General features: G+C 30.7%; 2 protein-coding genes across 4 annotated transcripts; both read right to left on the minus strand.

Moving 5' to 3' along the window:
- Nucleotides 1-13,057: 13,057 nt before the first annotated feature.
- Nucleotides 13,058-16,378, minus strand: LOC108685546 (altered inheritance of mitochondria protein 3). 3 transcript variants are annotated; one of them, XM_018190401.1, is made up of 4 exons: nucleotides 16,248-16,378; nucleotides 15,390-15,495; nucleotides 15,090-15,287; nucleotides 13,058-14,965 (listed from the first exon to the last, which is right to left on the minus strand). In XM_018190401.1, the coding sequence occupies exons 2-4, from the start codon at nucleotides 15,486-15,488 to the stop codon at nucleotides 13,310-13,312; spliced, it is 1,953 nt and encodes a 650-aa protein (XP_018045890.1). In that variant the 5' UTR covers nucleotides 15,489-15,495; nucleotides 16,248-16,378; the 3' UTR covers nucleotides 13,058-13,309. The 3 variants fall into 3 exon arrangements, with proteins under 3 accessions (XP_018045890.1, XP_018045889.1, XP_018045891.1); XM_018190400.1 differs by having other exon boundaries at nucleotides 15,390-15,987; XM_018190402.1 differs by lacking the exon at nucleotides 16,248-16,378 and adding an exon at nucleotides 15,868-15,880.
- Nucleotides 16,379-19,214: 2,836 nt separating this feature from the next.
- Nucleotides 19,215-21,026, minus strand: LOC108685372 (putative nuclease HARBI1). The gene is made up of 4 exons (XM_018190130.1): nucleotides 20,519-21,026; nucleotides 20,176-20,430; nucleotides 19,876-20,091; nucleotides 19,215-19,807 (listed from the first exon to the last, which is right to left on the minus strand). The coding sequence occupies exons 1-4, from the start codon at nucleotides 21,024-21,026 to the stop codon at nucleotides 19,392-19,394; spliced, it is 1,395 nt and encodes a 464-aa protein (XP_018045619.1). The 3' UTR covers nucleotides 19,215-19,391.
- Between the last annotated feature and the right edge of the window lie 469 nt (nucleotides 21,027-21,495).

A 21,495-nucleotide genomic window follows, 5' to 3' on the forward strand; every position in this document is an offset into this window, starting at 1 on the left:
TATGTATAAAGGCAAGCAATTTGATTCGAAAGAAATAACAACACTGATACAAAACTAGTCAAAATGATTTTTAGCGTGGTTCTGCGTAAGATGTATATACTGCGAAAGTTTCAACTACACTGACTATATTCTGATTTGCAGGTGGTTATCTTCTGGAGAAAGGAGCCCCTTCCACGTTTCCATATCTTACTTTTTCTTTTCCAAGTCAGAACATTAGCAATACTTTTCTATTGAGCAAGTCTTGCAACGGAATATACTCCCCATTTTTCCAAAAAGAGAATGTTGGATTTTCCTTTCGTTAATTACCTCTTTTTTTTTTCTATTTCCTCCTTCTATTTCCTCTTTCTCTTAACTTTCTGAACAATCATCTCTAATCAGTTCTAATATCTTTAATTACAAAAATTTTTATTTTTAATTATCGTGATTTATATATTTTAAATTACATGATGAAAGTCACTTGTCACGCAAGTTCAGTTTATCAAAGTCTTGAAAGTTACATGTAAAAATTCCGTGACGTGCTGCATGAGGAAAAGTAAAATAGGAAAGATTATTAAGACTGCAATAGTGTCTTTCTAATCATTTATTTTAACATACTCGTTATAATCGCGACGTGCAAATACAACATTATTTATTTTGCGTTATATAATGCGTGTCCAAATCTATTTTCGAATGCGGAAAGTAAGAGTGACGCGTGATATCACGTCGCTTTCACATTGAGAAACGAAAGATCTTCCTGATCAGCTGTAACAGTCGCCCGGATGCACTCGCAAATTGTGCCTAATTTCATGACATTTTCGTCACTTTCAATTCCTTGAAGAAAAGACGATTGCATTTGCGTTCACCGCACTAACGACGCTCGCGCAAATTATATTTGTCACCGAAAAAGCCCGCGTCACTATTTCAAATTGATCAGTGGCAGATGGTCGACAAAACTGACTTTGCTTCATGAGAATGTACGATGCGTCTAGTTGGTGAGAGTCAATTGCACGCCTCGTTTGGCATAGACTGGAAAGGGAAAGTCCCGCTTTACTTCTCGTGTAGAATCTTTTTACGCGGCACGAAGCTTCAAAATAATCTATCACTATAGTGATAGATTGCATTTAAAAAGTACAGCTTTATTGCATCATTCCTCGTATTTATTTATCTAATGAACGATAACAATAGAATAGAATAATACTATTGATATAGCTATGCTCCGCCAATTTTTAGTTGCGTCAGCCTATGTCAATATATATGATTTTGATTAGCTAACGCAATCAAAAATTGACTGATGCAATCAATTAAAAATGCTATATTCAGCCAATCTTTTCTTTCTGCGTAAACTACAATTATTATCCGCTATCGTGCATTATCTATACTTTTAATAGATAAATATTTGTTTATTTTATACCTTTCGATTTTGTAAAGAGTCTACGAAAAATTATTTTAAACGATATTATCATACTATAAATTTGATAAAAATATAACATTTTAAACTATGTCAGCCTACTATACAATCTATATTGTTTTCTATAATGATAATTATAATATATCGTTATCACTATTTTAATGTAGCTTTCCTTCTTCTAATATTTCTTAAGAGAGCATATGTACCTAGTTGTGTTAACCTTCTATATGAATCCGTGTAATTTTCACGTACTAATATATCGATATTTCATTAAATTTTTGTCACAAAAAGACGTATACATCTTGTTATATATTTTCTTAATAAATATTATTCTCGATAGCGGTCTAATTTTAATCTGAGATATCAAAGTAAATGATTTTGCAAATTATTTGCTAAATTCAATGTTAATTTATATTTGTTGACATTTTTTGAGTTCATATTACATAAATTTTTTTATAGTCGTTTTAAGTTTTTATAGTTTTTTTTTTTTATAATTTGACCTATAGAGAGTTAAAATAAAGTCTTTTGGCTAACTTTGTGAACTTTCCGTAGAAAAACGGAAAGAGATAAAGAAATCGGATTTATTTTATTGTAAAGAGTGTATTTTACTCTTTTTGTTATTTAAATTTCATTTAAAAATAATTAAAAATGACGATATTATTAATATTTTTTTAAAGCTTGTTTTAAAAATATCATAGTTTGCGGTGACTACTATTGTTTCTACAAAATTTATTTGAAAGCTTTACAAATATATAAATGACATAAGTTTTAAAAGTTGTAACATAAATTTAATTAACATGTAATTGACGTAGTAATTGACGTAGCCGTTTTTTGAAATATTGCGTTTAAATACAGTCAAATTTAAATATTAGATTTTTATTATTTATATAAACTTTATATAAATTTATATAAAATTTATATAAAGTTATATAAACTTTGTTGATTTGGCTGCAAAAAAAAACAAAACATCACAAAAAATCTACATCAAACTTTTTAATGAAAAAGTGTGTAAAATTACAAATTGATCAGTCAAGCCATCTTCAAAATATTAGTTACGCATTTTGAAAACTATATGTTTCGAGAAAAACACGTTAAAGTTTTACATTCAGTTTATATTACGAAAACATTAAACTTCCAAACAATAAAGTCCAAAAAAATTAAAAATTGACCAATCACAGTCGTCCATTTTTCTGACTTCTGATTTATGACTAATGACTTATTGTAGAAGGTCCATAACTTTTACCAAATTGATCATTCGAGTTATATAGCTAGAAAATTCGATAAATGTAATAAAAACAAGAAACATCTTTTTTCTAAACATCTGCGGGACTTTGAATTAAAGATCCTTTTAGACATACGTCCTTCTATCGGTGTCCTCGACGCGCTCGACTATAATTGTAACTTTTACATATTTCGCTGGATTTTTTTAAGTAAAAAGCGCAAAAAAAGAGTGAAAACTTCTCAAAATCATTGTTTTTTCAAAATGTGATTGGCATTAAATAAAAGTATTTTTATCATAAAACACTTTTTATAATAATATCTCAAAAAGTTTTTGAAATGTATTAAAAGAAATGTGTAAAAAGCTTTACATATTAAAAAGTAATTTCATATTTAAAACACTGTTTTTAACTCTAAAATTTTTTATAATCTCTACATTTATATATTGACTTCTCTTTGTATATGCAAAGTTTTAAAATTAGAATATTCAATTTCATGAAATATAGGCTGACATCATTCCTGAAAGGAATACAGCATAAAAATTGGATATGTTAGAGATACGAACGAAGTTTTTTAATTGATGAAAGTGCGCTTTTAGAGAGATTTTTTTCGAAGCAGAATATAACGGCTTCTTTACAAAATATGTATCTATTATTGATGAATTCATTCTTAAATTATCATTTAAAGGAATTTTGTACTTCTCTAACATAACATTTTAGTAAATGTTTATAACATTTATAGTAATTACACGTTAAATTAAATCAAAATAATCGACATTTTCTATTCAATTTAAATATTCTGCAGGAAAATTTATTTAAACAGATAGTGCAAATTAATCTAAAATAATTATATAATTTTCATATAAATGTAATGTGTGATTAGCAATAAGAATACAGCGCGGTAAGTGATGCACAATTACAGTTATTTAATTAAATTTAAAACAGGTCTGTCCAATTTTAGTTCCGGAATCGAAACGCAAGATTATCTACGCAAAAAAATTCAATGTAGGTCAAATTTTGGAGATTGTAAAGTATTGATAGTCGTCCGAGCGACGCGTATCAACACACATTCACAATCTCCAAAATTTTACTTATCCCCACTGAATTTTTTTTGCTATTATGACGTTAAATATAACGTCTCGATTTAGTCTTTTGATATAAGAAGAAAATGATTTTGTTGAAGTACCTAAAAATTTAGTTAAGTACACATTTTTTTTACATAATATCAATATGTATGATTCCTTTAATGATTCTACATATAAAAGTTAAAGAGATACAGATACAGGAATTCTTAATTGGCGTTTCGCTGGTTCTTAACTCGATTTTTTTCAATTTTGATAAAAACATTATAATTATATATTTTTCTAAAGTTCACACTATCAATCTGAAGGCTCATAGTATAACTCTGGAAAGTAAAAATGAAATCGTATATATTATATTTATGCTCTCAGCAGGATCAATGACGTGCACGTGACAGGTATCTGATCCCGTGCGTGCGTACTTATGTGCGTATGTGTGGCTGTATGTGTACGTGTGTGTGCATATGACTGCAATAATGCTTTTCAATTTATTCGCTTTTGTCAATCTCTCATAAGAATTCAATCGATTAATTAAAATGATATATTGAATGCACAAAAATAATAATTCTGATGAAAATAAAAATCAGAGCGTAAGTCGAATGTAATGGGAAAGTAACAGAAGCGTAAATAAAACTTCTAGAAGGCGAAAATTGGAACAATGAAATGTAAAAGAAGCATTTATGCTTCCGATGTTTCAATTTTCGCCTCCTAAAAGTTTCGTTTTATGCTTCTGTTACTCTCCCATTACATCCAATTTACGCTCCGATTTTTATTTTCATTAGGGAAAAATTGAAGTGCTACACTGAAAGAAATGATTAGCTGCTGCAGCAAATTAGATGGTAAAATATGGCATAGCATTTTTAATTAGCTGCTGCAACCAATTAAAAATGCTATGCCATATTCAGTCATTTCTTTCTTTTAGTGTATTACTGTGAATACACTATCATAGTTATCATATTTTTCTGCGCTTAGTGTTACTCAAGATCAACGACGTGAAGAACAGGAAAAAATATATTTTTTTACATTTTTAAACATTTACCTTCTGAAGTCATACTATGAGCCTTCAGATTGATACAGTGACTGAGATTGATACTCATATGACTTTAGAAAGTATATAATTATAATTATAACAATGATCGTAAATGTAATTATAATTGTAATTATATTTATTATAATTATATCATTATATATATTATAATAATAAGAATAATAATTAATGTCGAAGAATTCCTTGATATTTAAAATATAAAGACTAATACAAGGAGAAGTAGAAGTCAGCGCGGTAATCGTTGCGCAAGTATAATAATAGAAATGTTTATATGCCCATTTTTAATGTAAAGTATAAAGATATAAAAAAGTTGATATAAAGTCCGTACGCATTTCGACTTACTTCAAGTCATTCTCGATATCAATATAATTCTAAGTTAGTACACATTGATGCACTATTTGTACTAAATTATTGGGTTGTCCGGAAAGTTCGTGCCGATTTTGAAGGAAAATTGAAACGCAGAAGGTTTAAATTTTAGTATACATTTATTAAATTTAAATCTTTTGCGGCACGAACTTTTCAGACAATCCAATAGAATTATATTGATACCGTTGAGAATGATTTGAAGTAAGTCGAAACGCATACGATTTTATATCAAATTTTTATATTTTTATACTTTATATTAAAAATGAGCATATAAATATTTCTATTATTATACTTGCGCAATGATTACCGCGCTGACTTCTACTTCCTCTTATATTTTAGTCTTTATATTATATTATAATAATTATTATATTTATTGTAATTACTATCATTATAACTATCTAACTCATATATATATATTAGAAACAAAGTCCTAAGGAATCGATAATGATGCGTATGTAGTACACATAGCACTTTCGGTAGAGGACATTTTAATGGCTTATATCTTTTAAATTAGGATCAAATTGTGCCCATTGACATTTGTAACATTCAGAATGACATTGACATTCAGAATGACAAGAGCTATAATATATTAAAAATTCAATTAATTTGACTGAAAGCACTTTTCCATATAATTTATGCGGAGTCTTTTGGCCGATAGGTTCTCCTTTATCTCCGATTCTTACAGATTTAGTTATGAGGAGAATCCAAACAAGAATGATTGAAAATGGATTGAAATTTTTTTGTGAATTAATATTTCTGAAAATCTGAATCTATTTCAATGTATTTAAAGTTATTCTCATTTGTAGAATTCTGGGTAGAGATGAAGATATTTGCATACATCCACATTTCGGTTTATTATAGACACGTAGATTATATCTTACTTACTCTGCCAAAAGATTAAGTGAGTTCAACTTTGGAAAAATTTAATGTGTGATAGAAAAAATTCACGGCTGAACAGAATCCAGCAAACGAGAATGGATTAAAATGGATTGAAATTTTTTTCTATCCGAATGCGTATTTTAAATAACGGATACCTTTTTTTGGATTTAATTGAAAAACTGCATTTCAGTATTCACAATTATGTTTATGTGCACAGAAAAAGCTAATGTTATTATTAGATTGAAATATTATTTTTAGATTGAAAGGAATAGGGATATGCTCTATGCAATTTCTATAAATATATAAAAATGCATTCAGAATTGAAAAGCATTCATTTAACATTCGTGAATCAATATTTCTGAAAATCTGAATCCATTTCAATTCATTTCAATCCATTCTCGTTTGCTGGGTGTTAATAATAGAATTAAAACATTATCAAAAGATAACTTATATGGACGTGACAAAGATTATAATAATAACTCTAGAGAAATAGCAAAAAAATTTTTCATACATGAACGGAATATCAGACATATTTAAAAATGTTGCGAGAAAAAAATGATTTTGAACCGTCGTTTAAATCTATGAATTGTCTGAATAATGTTATAAAAACAAGTAAAGATAAACTAGATAAAATGAACTGAAAAGATGTAATATATGAAATAAGCTATCTAGAGTGTGATTTCTCTTATGGAACAGATGAAGAGAAAATTAAAAACAAGAATAAAACAATGTTCGATATAAAAAAAAATCATCTGATTCCTAGTCAGTAGTTTCACAGTACAGAATGAATCACGGACAGATGAAATGGATTAGAACATATATCCAAATTCTGGGTACAGAACCATACTTCTACAAAAGATCTGTTTCGGAAATGATTTTTATAAAAAGGCAAATTAATCGCATTAATAAGCAGAGCGACACAGAAAAATTACTGGATGTTTATTTGTCGGTAATGAATATTCCCATCCCTCCTCTTAGAATCATTTCTAAGAATCTCTCTCCTGGATTCTCTTTGTCTGCTAGAGTATGTGATATTAACAGACAATTTTAATAGAATCAATTTTGGAATATCCATTCTCAGTTTCCGATTTGGTCATTTCTGGTAATGAGATCCTGGACGCTGATATGAATAATTTACATAATTTTAACAAAGATTAAAATGATATTTAGTAATTAGACTTTTAAATAAAATAAAATCTTACGTCTAACACGAATCAAGGATTTAATTTTTATAAAATAACAATTAAAGTTCAAGAATTTGACGTAGATGTAACAAAGGAAATTTCTCGCCAAAATAAATTATTTTTCATTAATAACGAGTGTTTTGCGATTTAGATTTAATCGTTTTTATATATGACTGCGCGACTATTTTTTTTGTGTAAACAATTATTTTTATTTTCTATCTTAGATTGTTTGTTGAAGGAGGCCTAATCTAGGCCGAAACGTTTATATATCTATATATTCGTTAAGAATAAAATATAAGCCTTGTTCTTTTTAGCTGAATTTTTAATTCATGTTTCTTGTTCCTTTTTTGTTCTGAAAAAGAAGAAAAATGAATTATTCAGCAAAAAATGAAAAGTGGCCTATTAATTCTCTATTAAAATCTTGCGTAAGTGATATATGCTCTTTAATTTTGTATAATATTGAAATAAAGATATCAAAAAATCAATTATACTACATATTTTCATTTTGATATATATTAACATGAAATATTAAATATCTTATAAGCTTTATTAATTTTTTTATAATTATCGTATCTTAATATTTTTATGAACAGAATAATGAGATGAATCAATTGGTGTATAGAAAACATAATTGCTTATTTAAAATTATCCATTTTACTTACATATTTTTTTTTTAAAGCAATTATGCATTTTCCTTACATTACTGATTTACTATTCTACGTACGACATTTAATTAATAATGTTTAAGTGTTACATACAGTTCAACGGATAAAACAAGATTATATAACGACACTAAGCAGACTTTGGAAAAACCATGTATTATAGAATAATAGATTACAATGTTCGTGGTAATAATGATATAATAAACTGCAATATACTTGGACAATAATAATAAGAAGAATTTAAAATAACACAAATACTGAATACATATTATTAACAATAATGAGAGGAGGGAGCGGCGTCGAGAAAATTTTGGCAAAGAAACGGGCCAAGCCGCTATCAAATTATAATTAAAAGAGAAACACCGTGATAAAGTCATAAAACTGACAAAATGTTCATCGGCGTTCGAATACGCTGTTTTCCGAAGACTTAAAAGGAGCACTCAGAATTACAATATTTCAATATATCGTTATTAAAGATCTGCAAAATACACAAATTTAATTCACCTTAAATAAACTTATAAATAAATGTTCACCAATATGCACTAAGCGCCACTTACCATGTTTCATATTCGAGTGAAAACTGAAAGAAAAAAAGAATAAAAAAAAAGGAAAAAGATACATAATTGTATGCTTTACTTGCAGATAAATGTATTGACAGGATCAGAATTTGTAATTATTAAAAATCATTGTTATCGTATAACTACAATAATAATTTCATATACAAAGTTAAACATTAAATTGTTTAAAACATTGTTTTTTTTCATCAAATTTCTGCATTTGGCGAAAGACAAATTGCTATCTATAGTAAATTATAATTTGCGTGAATTTTAGTATCCATGAAACATGAAAGTTTGCTGATCCTACAGAATAAAAAGCCCATCGCATAAATTATTATAAATTATTCGTGAGGCTGTATCGTCGTTGAATTCGCGATTTTCCCTTTAAGTTCGTGTTATTTCATTCTCGAACGTAAAAATCACGCGAATAAACAATACATTGATTCGCATGCCACGACGCAGTTTAACCGAATCGTTGCTGTCACGCTTAGTGTACTTAATATAACGATTGTCTATATCGTAGAAAGGACTCAGGTTGCAAAATAATGTCGCTAATAGTGATTACACAGCCTTATTCCTATACTGTTTCTAGGAGAATTTAGCCGATAAATCGTAAAGTCGCGATTTTCAAAAATAACAGAGGTATTTTCGCATCATCACATTTTATGCGGCGCACATTTATTTTATCTCTTCTTTTTTTCCGCGTTTATAATTGCACTGTCTCTCTTTGCGGATTGGCCCTTTTCGTGCGACTATACGTAAACAAGTAATTATTTGCGAAATGAGATCTCTCTCGTAACATTATTATAACGAAGCACCTCAAATACACTGAACAAACGTGACTAAATATCCGAGAATAAAATTCGAGAAGAGACGATTCTCTTCGGTTTCGAACAGCTCACAAGTACATTCTAAAATGTCGAAGCATGTGACACAGAGATCACGATAAAAGTGCGGTTCGCAAATTTAAATAGTTGCAAAGAGTCTCCCTGTAGTCCGAATCGAGGTCTCTTAATGCTATTAGTAGATATATCAGAATGTTAGAAGAATGGCGACATAACTGAAGATTTTTTTTTTAAATGCCATTTCTGAACATTTATAGGCATTCTTATATTAATTTTCGCAGCTAACATTTAAAGCGCGCGCTTCGTTACTTTTCCATTATAAGAAATAAATCCTACGATATAGATTTTTATGTTTCTATAAAAATGCAATAAGCAAATTGTTCATCTTGTATTCGAATATTATAATTTAATCAGCTTTTTAATTAAAGATAATAAAAAAACAAATCCCAGTCTTTTATATAATATTTATAATATAAACAAAATATGAAAATAAGCTATAGAATTCAATTCAATTCTAAGCATGGTAACAATGTGATTATTTAACATTCTTATTTGTTCGTAAAAAAATAATACTTAGTTTTGAGGGACAATTTCGCGATTTCCTAAATTGCCCTGTTCTCAGCCAAGAAGCTACATTACGAAGTACAAAAATATATTTTTGATAAAGTCGACTTCGTTGAAGTCTAAGACAATTATTGATTTTAGATACATACATACAGCCAGTCACAGAAAGGTCATAACATTTTTTTTCGATAGGTTTCGAAGTCTACTCATCAAGCAATTCTTATTTATGAATTCATGAATAAGAATCAATCGATAAGAAAACTGTATCCCATCAAACCCATCAAAAAAAAAGTGTTTCAACTTTTCTGGGATCGGCTGTACAAGGACGCACATATACACTCTCACATACATACATACATACACACATACATACACACATATACATACATACATACATATGATACTGCGCGATAAAATCGACTCTTTCCAACTATTTTAATTTAAAAATGGCAGCTTTATTCGCCGCTCTTATTGTGGCAGCGATTATTGAAAACTGTTAAAATACGATGACAGATATCATTTATGTTGGAGGCCAAATACTATTTTCACGCTTACATTAGAAGACCGTTCATTAAGAGCATCGATGACTACATAACGCATTAAACATTAGACTTTTTTTTTGCTAAAACTATTGTTTTTGTTCAACGTTTTCAGAAACAAGGTCGTTGATGTATGATGTGCGTTTAGACAGTTCCATCACATATTAAATAAGAAAATGTGTGTGACCTAGTCGTGACTAATCAAGAAATAATTGGGTGATTGTGTGCATGATAATTGACCGATTAATTTCGATCAGATTGTATCTCATGCACGAATCTTCTTTTTTAAGCTGATTAAACAAAGTATGCTCGACTGAGAAATGAGGTTTCCTCAAATCGGTTATTATATAATAACTCTATATGTTTTCTCGATTATTTACGAGATTACAGCGAGTTTGTAATGGCAGATTCGTCCTCTAAATCGCAAATTGACTCTGAGTATTTAACGCGTGGAGGACAATCGTTGGAACAAAAACTTATGATATGAATAATATTGAAGAAATTAAAATATGATTGACAAATTAGATCAGGCAATCAAGAAAATAGATGCAGTTTTATACGCGATCAGTGAGTCGTTTAATTCTTCCTAATTTAGTCTGTTTAATTCATCGAATATCAAGATTTTTAATACATTTTCTTATTAAATATATGTATATTACATATATGTATTTTTAGCGCGCTTCTGTAATACATATAAATTTAAAACAACAATATATAAATTTAAATTATTTTTGTAAAGTTTAACATCCAGAATGATAAAATTAAAAAACGACTCACTGACTATATTTCGAAAAAAAGAAGCTTTATGTTCCGTTCATATTTCAGGTACAGTAATAATCCAGTTGCGTTTGTTTTCGTCGAAATGTCATAATCTGGACAAGCATTGTTTAATTAATAAATAATGAACTTTCCACAGGAAAGTTATTTTATTTAAAATTTTCATATATATTTTTAAATTTATTTATTGTTCATATTTTATCTGATATCTTTAAATAATTATTTATTAAACTGTAAAATGCTATTTTTTAAATTGTAAAATTATTAATTGTAATTACAATAAATTGTAATTACATAATGTTTGAATATAAATCGTAAACCATCTATTCAAGTATGTTATTAAGTCATAAGATATTCACATTATTGATATTGAAAAACAGATGATATTGCTCCAATATTTTTGTGGCAATCATTGTTAAGCAAAATTATATTGAAATTTAAATGAACTTATTTAATTATACGATAATATACATAATTCTATAAAAATTTTGCGAAATGTTCGAATACAGTGCAACTGGACAGTTACCGTATTTAATGTAATGTGAACAAAGTTTTGCTATGGAAAAATTTTGATAGAAATTTTTCGATTGCTTTGTGGAAAGATAAGTACGAGATAATTAGTTTTCTATAATGAAATGCTTCTTTCTTCGTAAATCTACAGCAACGTTCGCCTAGTAATGACATATTATTCCGACTTAAACCTATGAATTTTTCTTAACTATAGACAATATCGCCGTATACTTAATGGAGCTGGGCAAAACAATAGATTCAGACATTTCAATTATGGAGTGAATTTCACGGTTATTACTGATTTGCACATTCCATCAATTAACAAAAATGTTGAATGTCTCAGATCGCGTATATACTTATTATTACATTGAATAATAATAAGCTTCAATAAGTCTTCGATAATTTAGACATGTAAACTATTGTATAATAACACAATGTTTAGTAGCATTCGAAAACGTGCCGGCGTTTTTTATCCAGCTACAATGCTTAGTTCAATTTAAAATTAACTTCAATTTGTTTTCGTGCGTAGAGACAATGAGGCAGCGTTCAAAAATCTCATACACTTAAAAATATCTTAATACTACTTCCTCTATTTATCTGATCTCATTTGCCGCGAGATATTGGAAGCAGATTGATTACTAGATAGACGGATTTCGATTAGCAAGCGTGAATTTATGTTCTGAAGTGATCACATTCGTCACCATAGTGGGTACAGTAAAAAAAAGCAAACAAGTAATATATATTTTTAGAGTAGATATAGATATATATCCATATTATATATACTTATTCAAAATAAGATTTAATAATTTAACAAATTATAATATTTCATTTAAATGCTTCCTTTTTTACAAAATATAGAGTAAAAAGAATTAGATTCATCTGGCAAATCTAGGTAAAAAAAAAAATTTAATAAATTCCACTGCAATAAAAACTCGATATTTCGAAACTCAATTAACTTTGTAATTACAGGTACAGCGAAATGAAAACTATAACAAATACTGAAACATCTAAAACTATTACTTAAAACGATTTTTAAAAAATGATCATAAAAATTGATGAATTAAATTATACATGAATTCAAATTGTACCCAGCTTCGATTGCGAATAAATTTCTTGACATTTCCATAGTCGACTAAAAAAAAGCTGATAAATACGTTCCTTGATATCACACACGTAGTACCGTTACTTTATGATATTATGATCACATTTGCGATGTTCGCAATAATTCTCACAGCCTGCTGATGCTGCTGATTAATCCTTAATGATTTACACTGCTATCTTGTTTATCTTAGGCTTGGAATTTATCATAATTTTTCAAGAAGTATAAACTTTTTAATAACGAAAACAATTTATATCGGGCAGTTGTGGATCATTAAAAATTAAATTAATATCGACTATTGAAGTGTCTAATAAAATGATAGTGCTTCAAATATCAAAGAATTCGACAGCACACTGTGACAGACATAAAATTATAAATGATATTGAGTGAGGTATTCGCGTAATGATAATCAAAGCCATCTCAAAGATCAATTCCATTCAAAGGTCTGGATTTTGTCAAAGATGTATTTCCCCCTTCCTCTCCTTTATCTGCGATGTCTTTTGTTTCTTCTCTCTATTGAATAAAGTTCTATCTATTTACAACAAAGCCCTTGGTCGCACGCTGACACAGCTGAGTACCAGCTGTAGGCCTGGCTATCACGAGAGTATGGGAGCGACTTCAGTCACGTCCTTGCAGTCTTGAATAGATAACTGAGCGATCTCGCTCACCATCTCCTCCTGAGCCTCCTTCTTTAATATTGTATATCCCTGCGGTACTTGTTCCTCATTTTCATACATTGCTTTGCCATTAGTCGACTTTGCTTGGCCATTCGCCTTTTTCTTACTGGATGATTCTTCATTGGACCTGCCTGGGTTAATCTTGAATACACTCTTGATAATACTATTCACCGTTGGCTGTAAGCGTTTTGGACTCTCCGAAGAATTATGCTTATCATCTTTGGTTGTTTGCGCTCTTCGCGTTCGCGCATTGCCTTTGACAAACTTATTGGCATTCTTTTGAAGAGTCAATTGTATAGCTGGCACTTCCATCTCTTTCGTTTCCATTTTATTAGATTCTAGTTTTACAGAATTCTTTTCTTCATATGACGGTGTTTGATCGACGGTACGCGCGAGTTCCGAATTACAGATATCTTGTTTTTCTGGATATGTATCAACCACAAATTCATCATTCTTTTTTAGATCCTCATCTAAATCTGTCACTGGGACAGTTTTCGGTTGCTCTGTTTTTTCTGCTAGAGTTTTATTCTCCGCATGATTAGTTGAATCTTGTCGCTCCGTCAACATTTCCCTTTGAAGAACTTTAACAGGACTCTTCGGCTTTATGAAAGATTGGTCTTCTCTATTTTGGCAATTTGTACAAGAAATATGTGTCGGTGAATTTGCCTGTCTTTTAGTAGCGTTGTTTTTCTGAGCTACTCCCATATGCGGTCTACTTGCTCTATGCGCATTGTTTTGTACATTGAATGATGACCCAGATTGCTCATATTGTGACTGTACGTGATTAAAGTGTATTTGTGACTGCTGTGGTTGCGATTGCATCCTGCGAATATTAACGTGCATTGCATTATCCATGTGTGGCGGTGGCGGAGGCGGTATCGACTGTTGCTGCTGCTGCTGTTGTTGCTGCTGATAAGTAGTATATGGCTGAAAAGGCTTCATTTGGTTCGAAGGATTAATATCGGGAGTGGTATTTGCAGACGGTCCGTATGATAGATTCGAATTTGGATGCATGTATTTTGTATTCACATACTGTGGCCATGTTTGTCTCGGTTGAAATTGATGCTGTGCAGCAATAATATTCTGCACAACTTGATTATCTCTACCGCGCTCGCGATAGTTATCAGTACGTTGATCGAGTGTAATTTGACGAACATTATTGGGGGAGTGTTGCGTCACAATATGTCCGGATATGAAGATAGGCTCGTTCTTGGAAATTACCGGACTTTGAGGCTGATGTCCATAGTTTTCATAATGTATATTTTCGTTGTTAATAATCCTACCATAAGTGACGCTCGAGTGATACTGCGGTGGTTGTGGTATATACTCTTGCTGCTGCTGCTGCTGTTCTGGATACTGTAGAAATTGTGACATGGGAGGTTGAACATCAATCCAAGTTTCCTGCTGAGGAGGACGCTGCTCGTTGTCGCGTATGGCTAGCACTGCATTCCAAACCTCCTTCAGCTCACCTGTGATGTCTCGATCTTTCATTATCGTATAATTACGATTGAAAACTATTCCTGTGTTCATCGCTTCTATGAAGTCTAACAGTAATTCGATAAAACTCGTACGCTTCTGTTAGAAAATAATAGTTGTATAATAGGTGATAAAAATATCATAGACTTTATACTCCTTCAGAGTTAATATAACAAGAAATATTTGTTAGAAAATCTCTACAGATTAAAAATGTTTTACTTACTTTAACATCCTGAGCATTCTTGCCATTTATTCGTAGAACTTCTGGATTGGCCATTACAGCAAACACTATAGCCTCTATCTTTGTGCGAGGGGGTGGCACTCTCATACCTCCATAGAGTGGCACAGGCAGTGAAGGTCTACGAGGCATTGCAATTTTGTCCCAAGACAGTACGTTTACATAACATGGAGCTGTAGTACCCTATCAAGAAAATTGATATTTATGTAATACCCACTCTATTGATTTCTACAAGTTATGTAATAAACTTTTGCAAAGAGCACTGTCATCACAATGATATAATACCTGTATAAAATCTTGTATACACATGTGCGGCTGTGGTGGATTCTTAAAGAGTCGCGCTCCATTACGCGACTTCATTCTGGGTACACTACTTTCTGTCATTTTGCAACTGAAAGTTAATCAATTCAATAGTGAAAATCCTATACGCAAAATTCAATGTGCTATTAAAATGTACGTTTTATATTTCGTACAGGTGTTTTCAATGTTAATAACGTTCGAATAAGAAAACTGTGATCTTGCTTGCCTTTTAAAATCGTATATGTGCAGATTGTATCGGTCTGAGTTTTTAAGTCTTCAAAGCAATATGTGAAAGTCTAAAAATGACTGATTTTCGAAACCATTTCCAAATTAGTATATCTTGTTACATGTACAGAGCTCGCTCTATTGAAGACCCGGAGGATCGAAGATTCTTGTTTCACAACCGCTTTGATAATAAAAGCGTACCGCATGTGCGAGGTGTTCCGAAAAAAATAGGAGTTACCAAATGAAAACACTCCGCTATCAATATGGCGCGGTGAGCGGTCGAAATCGCGGCACGTTGACAGCTGCGGCTGCATAAAAATTGAAACTCCGTGGTGCCTGCGGATGCTACGCTGCGCAACTTTTGTGAAACAAACTGAGAGTAATTACGTAACGCGACACGAGGGGAGAACAATAATTCCGCGATTCAGATTCCCGAGCGATCGAGGTCGCCCCGAGGCACTGCCAAGGTTACACGCGCCCTGTCAACATAACCTGTCAAAATCGCAACCAAACGGAGCTCGCGCCGCTAAATCTGAATTGCGGATTGCGGGTAGAGGGTAGGGCGAGGGGTAGAGGATACGAGTGGATCGTGTCGTGTTTCTTTTTGTGGGCACTCACCTCGATGGCGGTGTCTCACTCGCGAGAAAATAACCTCAAACGGTCACGAACACGACGCGAAACATTCCTGACAAAGGGAAAGATGTCTTTCAAAAGAGACGAGCCATCGTCCCTTTTGTTTATTATCTTCCCGGGAGCTGCACCAAGCTGTACAGCGCCCGATCGACACCTAACGCCCTCACGGCCGCCACATGAACCTTTATCCTTTTAATAAGGGCCATTCCAACTTCCCAGCAAACGAGAGTGGATTAAAATGGATTGAAATTTTTTTTATCCAAATGCGTATTTTAAATAGCAAATAATTTTTTTTTGGATTTAATTGGATTCAATTGGATGCAATTGGATTGAAAAACTACATTTCCTATTCAAAATTTTGAATAGTATTCACAATGTGTTTGTGTGTTGTTTGTGTGTACAGAAAAAGCTAATATTATTTTTAGATTAAAAGGCATAGAGATATGCTCCATGCAATTCCTATAAATGAATAAAAAAAACATTCAGGATTGAAAAGCATTCATTTTAACATTCGAGAATCAATATTTTTGAAAATTTGAATCCATTTCAATTCATTTTAATCCATTCTCGTATTCTGAGATGCATAGCCGCATAACACATATATAAAGAAAATCATCCAATCGTATTTACGTTTGCCTTTATGACAGAAATGTAATTGGATAATTTTCTTTATACATATAGTTATGCGGCTATGCAAGTTGTGGAATGGCCCTAATAGGTTTGTTTGCATCGTATGAACTTTCCACTTTTATCTTAAGGAATCAGACTATGCATTGAAGATTGAGATTAAAGATTAAAGATTGAATTTCACCAATGAACACAAAGAAATTTTGGCTTCTTTTGTTCTGATTGATCAAATTTCAATCTTTTAATCTTCAATCTCATTCTTCAATGCATAATCTGATTCCGGCTTAAGTATACTAATGACTTCTGCACACAGAACTTGATAATGCTTGCCGCGCGACGGAAGTTGTACGACCAATCAATGTCTCATTTGCTCAAAAGTAATAGATATAGAGGTTTTGCTTGGAGAGACCGACTTAAAAACATAAAATTATTGGTTAGTGCGATAACTTCCGGCAAACATTACATTAATGTCCGTTTTCACCATTTGTAGATTAACTTTAATCTCGGTTCAACTTAAGCCTAAGACACAATGCGAAGGAATAGCGATACAAATAACACGATTTCCTATCAGAAATTGTATATTCCGATATATCTGATTTCTGATAGGTTGAAATCGTGCTATCATTATTCCCTCGCATTGTGTCTTGGGCTTTATTCTTCGTCTTTTTCTAATTCTAAAGATTAGAAAAAAACGAAGAGTTGAACCGAAATTAAAGTTATTTATATCGGTGGAAATGAGCATAAATAATACTTCAACTGATACCTTAAAGACAAATTTTCACACAAAGGTACATCACGTATCAATAAAAGGCGAAATTAAAAAAAAAATGTCAAGTTGCTGTACATTTATTTCAGAAATGAAAAACAAAATTTTGAAAGTATTAATTCGCAAACACTTCAAGAGTGTAAACATATTAAAAATACTTCAAGAAGACTTTGTTAAACGTGCAACACAGCAATGAGCTATAGTCAATAGCTAACGAGCAGAAATAAATTTCTTGAAGATATTAGTAAAAAATTTTGTAACGAAGACTGTAAATAATCTAAAGGATTATCTATAGAAGAGAATGGAGATAGCAAAAGATTACCCAACAACCGAGAATGGGTTGAAATGAATCGAAATGGATGAAGATTTTCAGAAATATTGATTCACGAATATTAAAATGAATACTTTTCAATCCTGAATGCATTTTTATTCATCTATAGGAATTGCATGGAGCATATCTCTATATCTTTCAATCTAAAAATAATATTAGCCTTTTCTGTACATTGCGAATACTGTTCATTCAAAATTTTGAATATGAAATGTAGTTTTTCAATCCAATTGAATCTAATTGAATCCAATTGAATCCAATTGAATTCAATTAAATCCAAAAAAGTATTCGTTATTTAAAATACGTATTCGGATAGAAAAAAATTTCAATCCATTTTAATCCATTCTCTTTACTAATTCTTAAGCAAAATAATAAGTTGCATATTAGATATGGATTGCAAAAGGAGTACGAAGCTCTTGTTGGATATATTTTACAAAACATAGTCAGATGTCTCCTCTGCACTCTGTAATGAAAAATAAGGAAGATTCTATTAGATACAGAGAAGACTGTTAGGTTTATTTCGATGCAGTACAGAAATATTATATTTTATTTTTATTTTGGATACATAAGTACAATCCACATTGACATTTATTTTCTTAAAGTTTTTCATGCTTACTGAGACTTAAATTTTATTCATTGTATTACAAAAATTTTGTTTTTATTTTAGAGACATAAGTGCAATTACTCTCAAATTTCCATCAAATTTCCAATTTTCTTAGTTTTTCTAAATTTACAAAAAATGTTTTCCAGCAAGGACAGTATAATACAGTAAGGATATGGTTAACGCGATATTGCAAACGCTTTGAAGCGTTTTTTAATTGGTCAGTTTGTAAAATTCTTCCTTCTAATTGGTCCATCAAACGCTTCAAATCATTTGTAGTGAGATTTGACCACAATCTAAAGCATTTCATTCTTGTTTAATGTTCGCAGACAAGAATGTAATGATTCATTGTGTCACATTGTCCTTGCTAGAAAACGCTCAGAAACTTAAATAAATTAAATAATTAAATATTATTCGACATATTATAGAAATATCTTATTATTTTAGATACAATAATTATTATTTTAGACACAATAATAATCATTATTATCTAAATTAATTTAGACATAAATACAATTACTCTAAATTAATTAATCTTTATTTTTCATTTTCTGAGTTTTTTCAAGCAATATTGTTTTTTATGTATTTCAGTTTAATTTTTTGTATGTCAGTTACAATTATCATAAAAAGTATGTTATCACTGTGATAATTTTATTATTATTAAAATTATCAATTACATTTATTTTTGTATAATAAAGACAATTAGTAATAACAATATAATTTATGTATAAAAAAAGTATTGTATGTGATATAATAAAGTAATTATGAGGTATTCTATAATATTTTAATGTAATATTAGCTAATGTATTATTGTGCAAATAGTTGACGACACAATTCGTCTCGCAATTCATGACCATGCTGATTTTCACAAATTATTTCATCATCATTTTCAATATTTATTATTACTTCTTCTTCTAAGTCAAGATAATCCTCGTTAAGTGGAGGCTCTAAGAGTTCTAAATCATCTTTATTTGCTAAATTATGTAAAATACAAGAAGCATGTATAACTTGAACCATACGTATGATGTTTCGCAACCTGAAATGATATAATTGTCTAAATCTTTGTTTCCAGCAGTCGATTGCATTTTCAACTTTAACATGACATGAACTTAATTTTTGATTAAAATGTCTTTGTGCCTGAGTTAAATGTCCAGTATCTCTGTACGGAATTATTAAATTTCTTAAGCATGGATATGCACTATCTCCAAGTAAATAAGATCCATCTAAAATAAGACTTATTTATCCAGATATAAATTTAAAAAAAATTATACTGATGTCAATCATTGCTAACCTGAGCAAATTTCTTGAAGAGATTTGTACAAAGGAGATTCTTTGAATACTTTTGCATCATGGACGGATCCTGGCTTGCCAATAAAAACATCTATGAATTTCATGTTATGATCAACAGTTGCTTGCATATGAATAGAAAAATATTGTTTTGTATTAATATACAAATCATGATCCTGTTGTGGTTTGTCAATTCTTATGTGTGTACCATCTATACAGCCTGAAAATAAATGTTATATAAAAATGAATATAAATTAATACATGTTTCAATTTAATACATAAGAAATAAATTTTGTTAATGTACCAATAATTCCAGGAAATCCTTTTAATTGAAGAAAATGTGTCTTTGTTGCTTCTTTTTCCTCCAACGTAGGAAATTTTATTGTTTGCGATGCAAGTTGCATTAAAAATTTCGTTACTCTTGTTATAATTGTATGCAATGTATTTCTTGTAATATCAAATCGATCAGATACGTCTCGATAGCCACCCTCATGGCCAAGAAACCACAAATAACTTAAGATACACTTCTCACTCGTTATTGGACCATATCTTACACGTTCTATAATTTTTAATTAAATAATAAATATTTTATCATATAAAGTTAATTTGAAGAAATTAAGTATTTTAAACTATTCATAATAAAATACCTTTCAAAGATGTAAAAATGTCTGATTTTTCGAAGCGTGCAATAAGTTCATCAGCTATTTTCCGTGACAAACGAAAATGTATGGTAAAGTCAATATTAATATAATTTCTGACAATATGTTCTATGTAATTATTAATTTTAACTTGATGTAATGGAATTTTGTGGACTGGTCGGAAATAATACCCAGCTTCGTTTAAACGTCGCCGGGCGGTCCTCACGGATATTTGGATGTTCGCTGCATTGATGGCTTCCTGGAGGGAGCTGTAAGGTCGATCAACAACTGCAGCGACGAGAGCTTGCACTTGTTCCGGTCCGGTCTTACGAGGACCATGATTATTCTGACGATGATCATGCAAAGCATCATCACCGCCCTCGGCAAATCGTCGTATCCATCGTCGGACAGTTTTTTCAGAACACGGAATATCAGCAGCAATTTCTGCTACTGATCTTCCAGCTTGTGACTGTCCGACAATACGACCTCGTATTTCTGGACACAAGTTTCGAGGCATTGTTATAATTTCTATCGCGATGAAAATAACATCCGCTCGATGCTACGACATCATGATAAGTGATCGAATAAGAAAAATAAGCAAATAAATAGAGAAAAAACAAAAATGATTCAGAAGCAGTTTAGCAACAAATATGAGAATACAGCGAAGAAACACCTTGGGATTCAAACAAATCAGATGTCTATCTTTGACATTCGTACCAACTGTAGTACGGCACAAACCAATCGATATAAGCCGTAGAGGATAGAGACTAAGGTCTGATTGCGCCAATTACTTTGCGTAGATGTTTTCACTAAAACTGGTAGTGTCTCTAGAACACATATATTCAAAGGATACATTGACCAATGAATCTTTTGTACATTATTAATAATATTATAATAAATAAACTTATTAATTCCTTTTTTGTTGATTAAGAGTCTGAGCACAAGAATTGTCGTAACACTTACTTAGGGTATATCCACACAACTTG

Source organism: Atta colombica, unplaced genomic scaffold, assembly GCF_001594045.1.
Source record: "Atta colombica isolate Treedump-2 unplaced genomic scaffold, Acol1.0 scaffold153, whole genome shotgun sequence".
Lineage (NCBI taxonomy): Eukaryota > Metazoa > Arthropoda > Insecta > Hymenoptera > Formicidae > Atta > Atta colombica.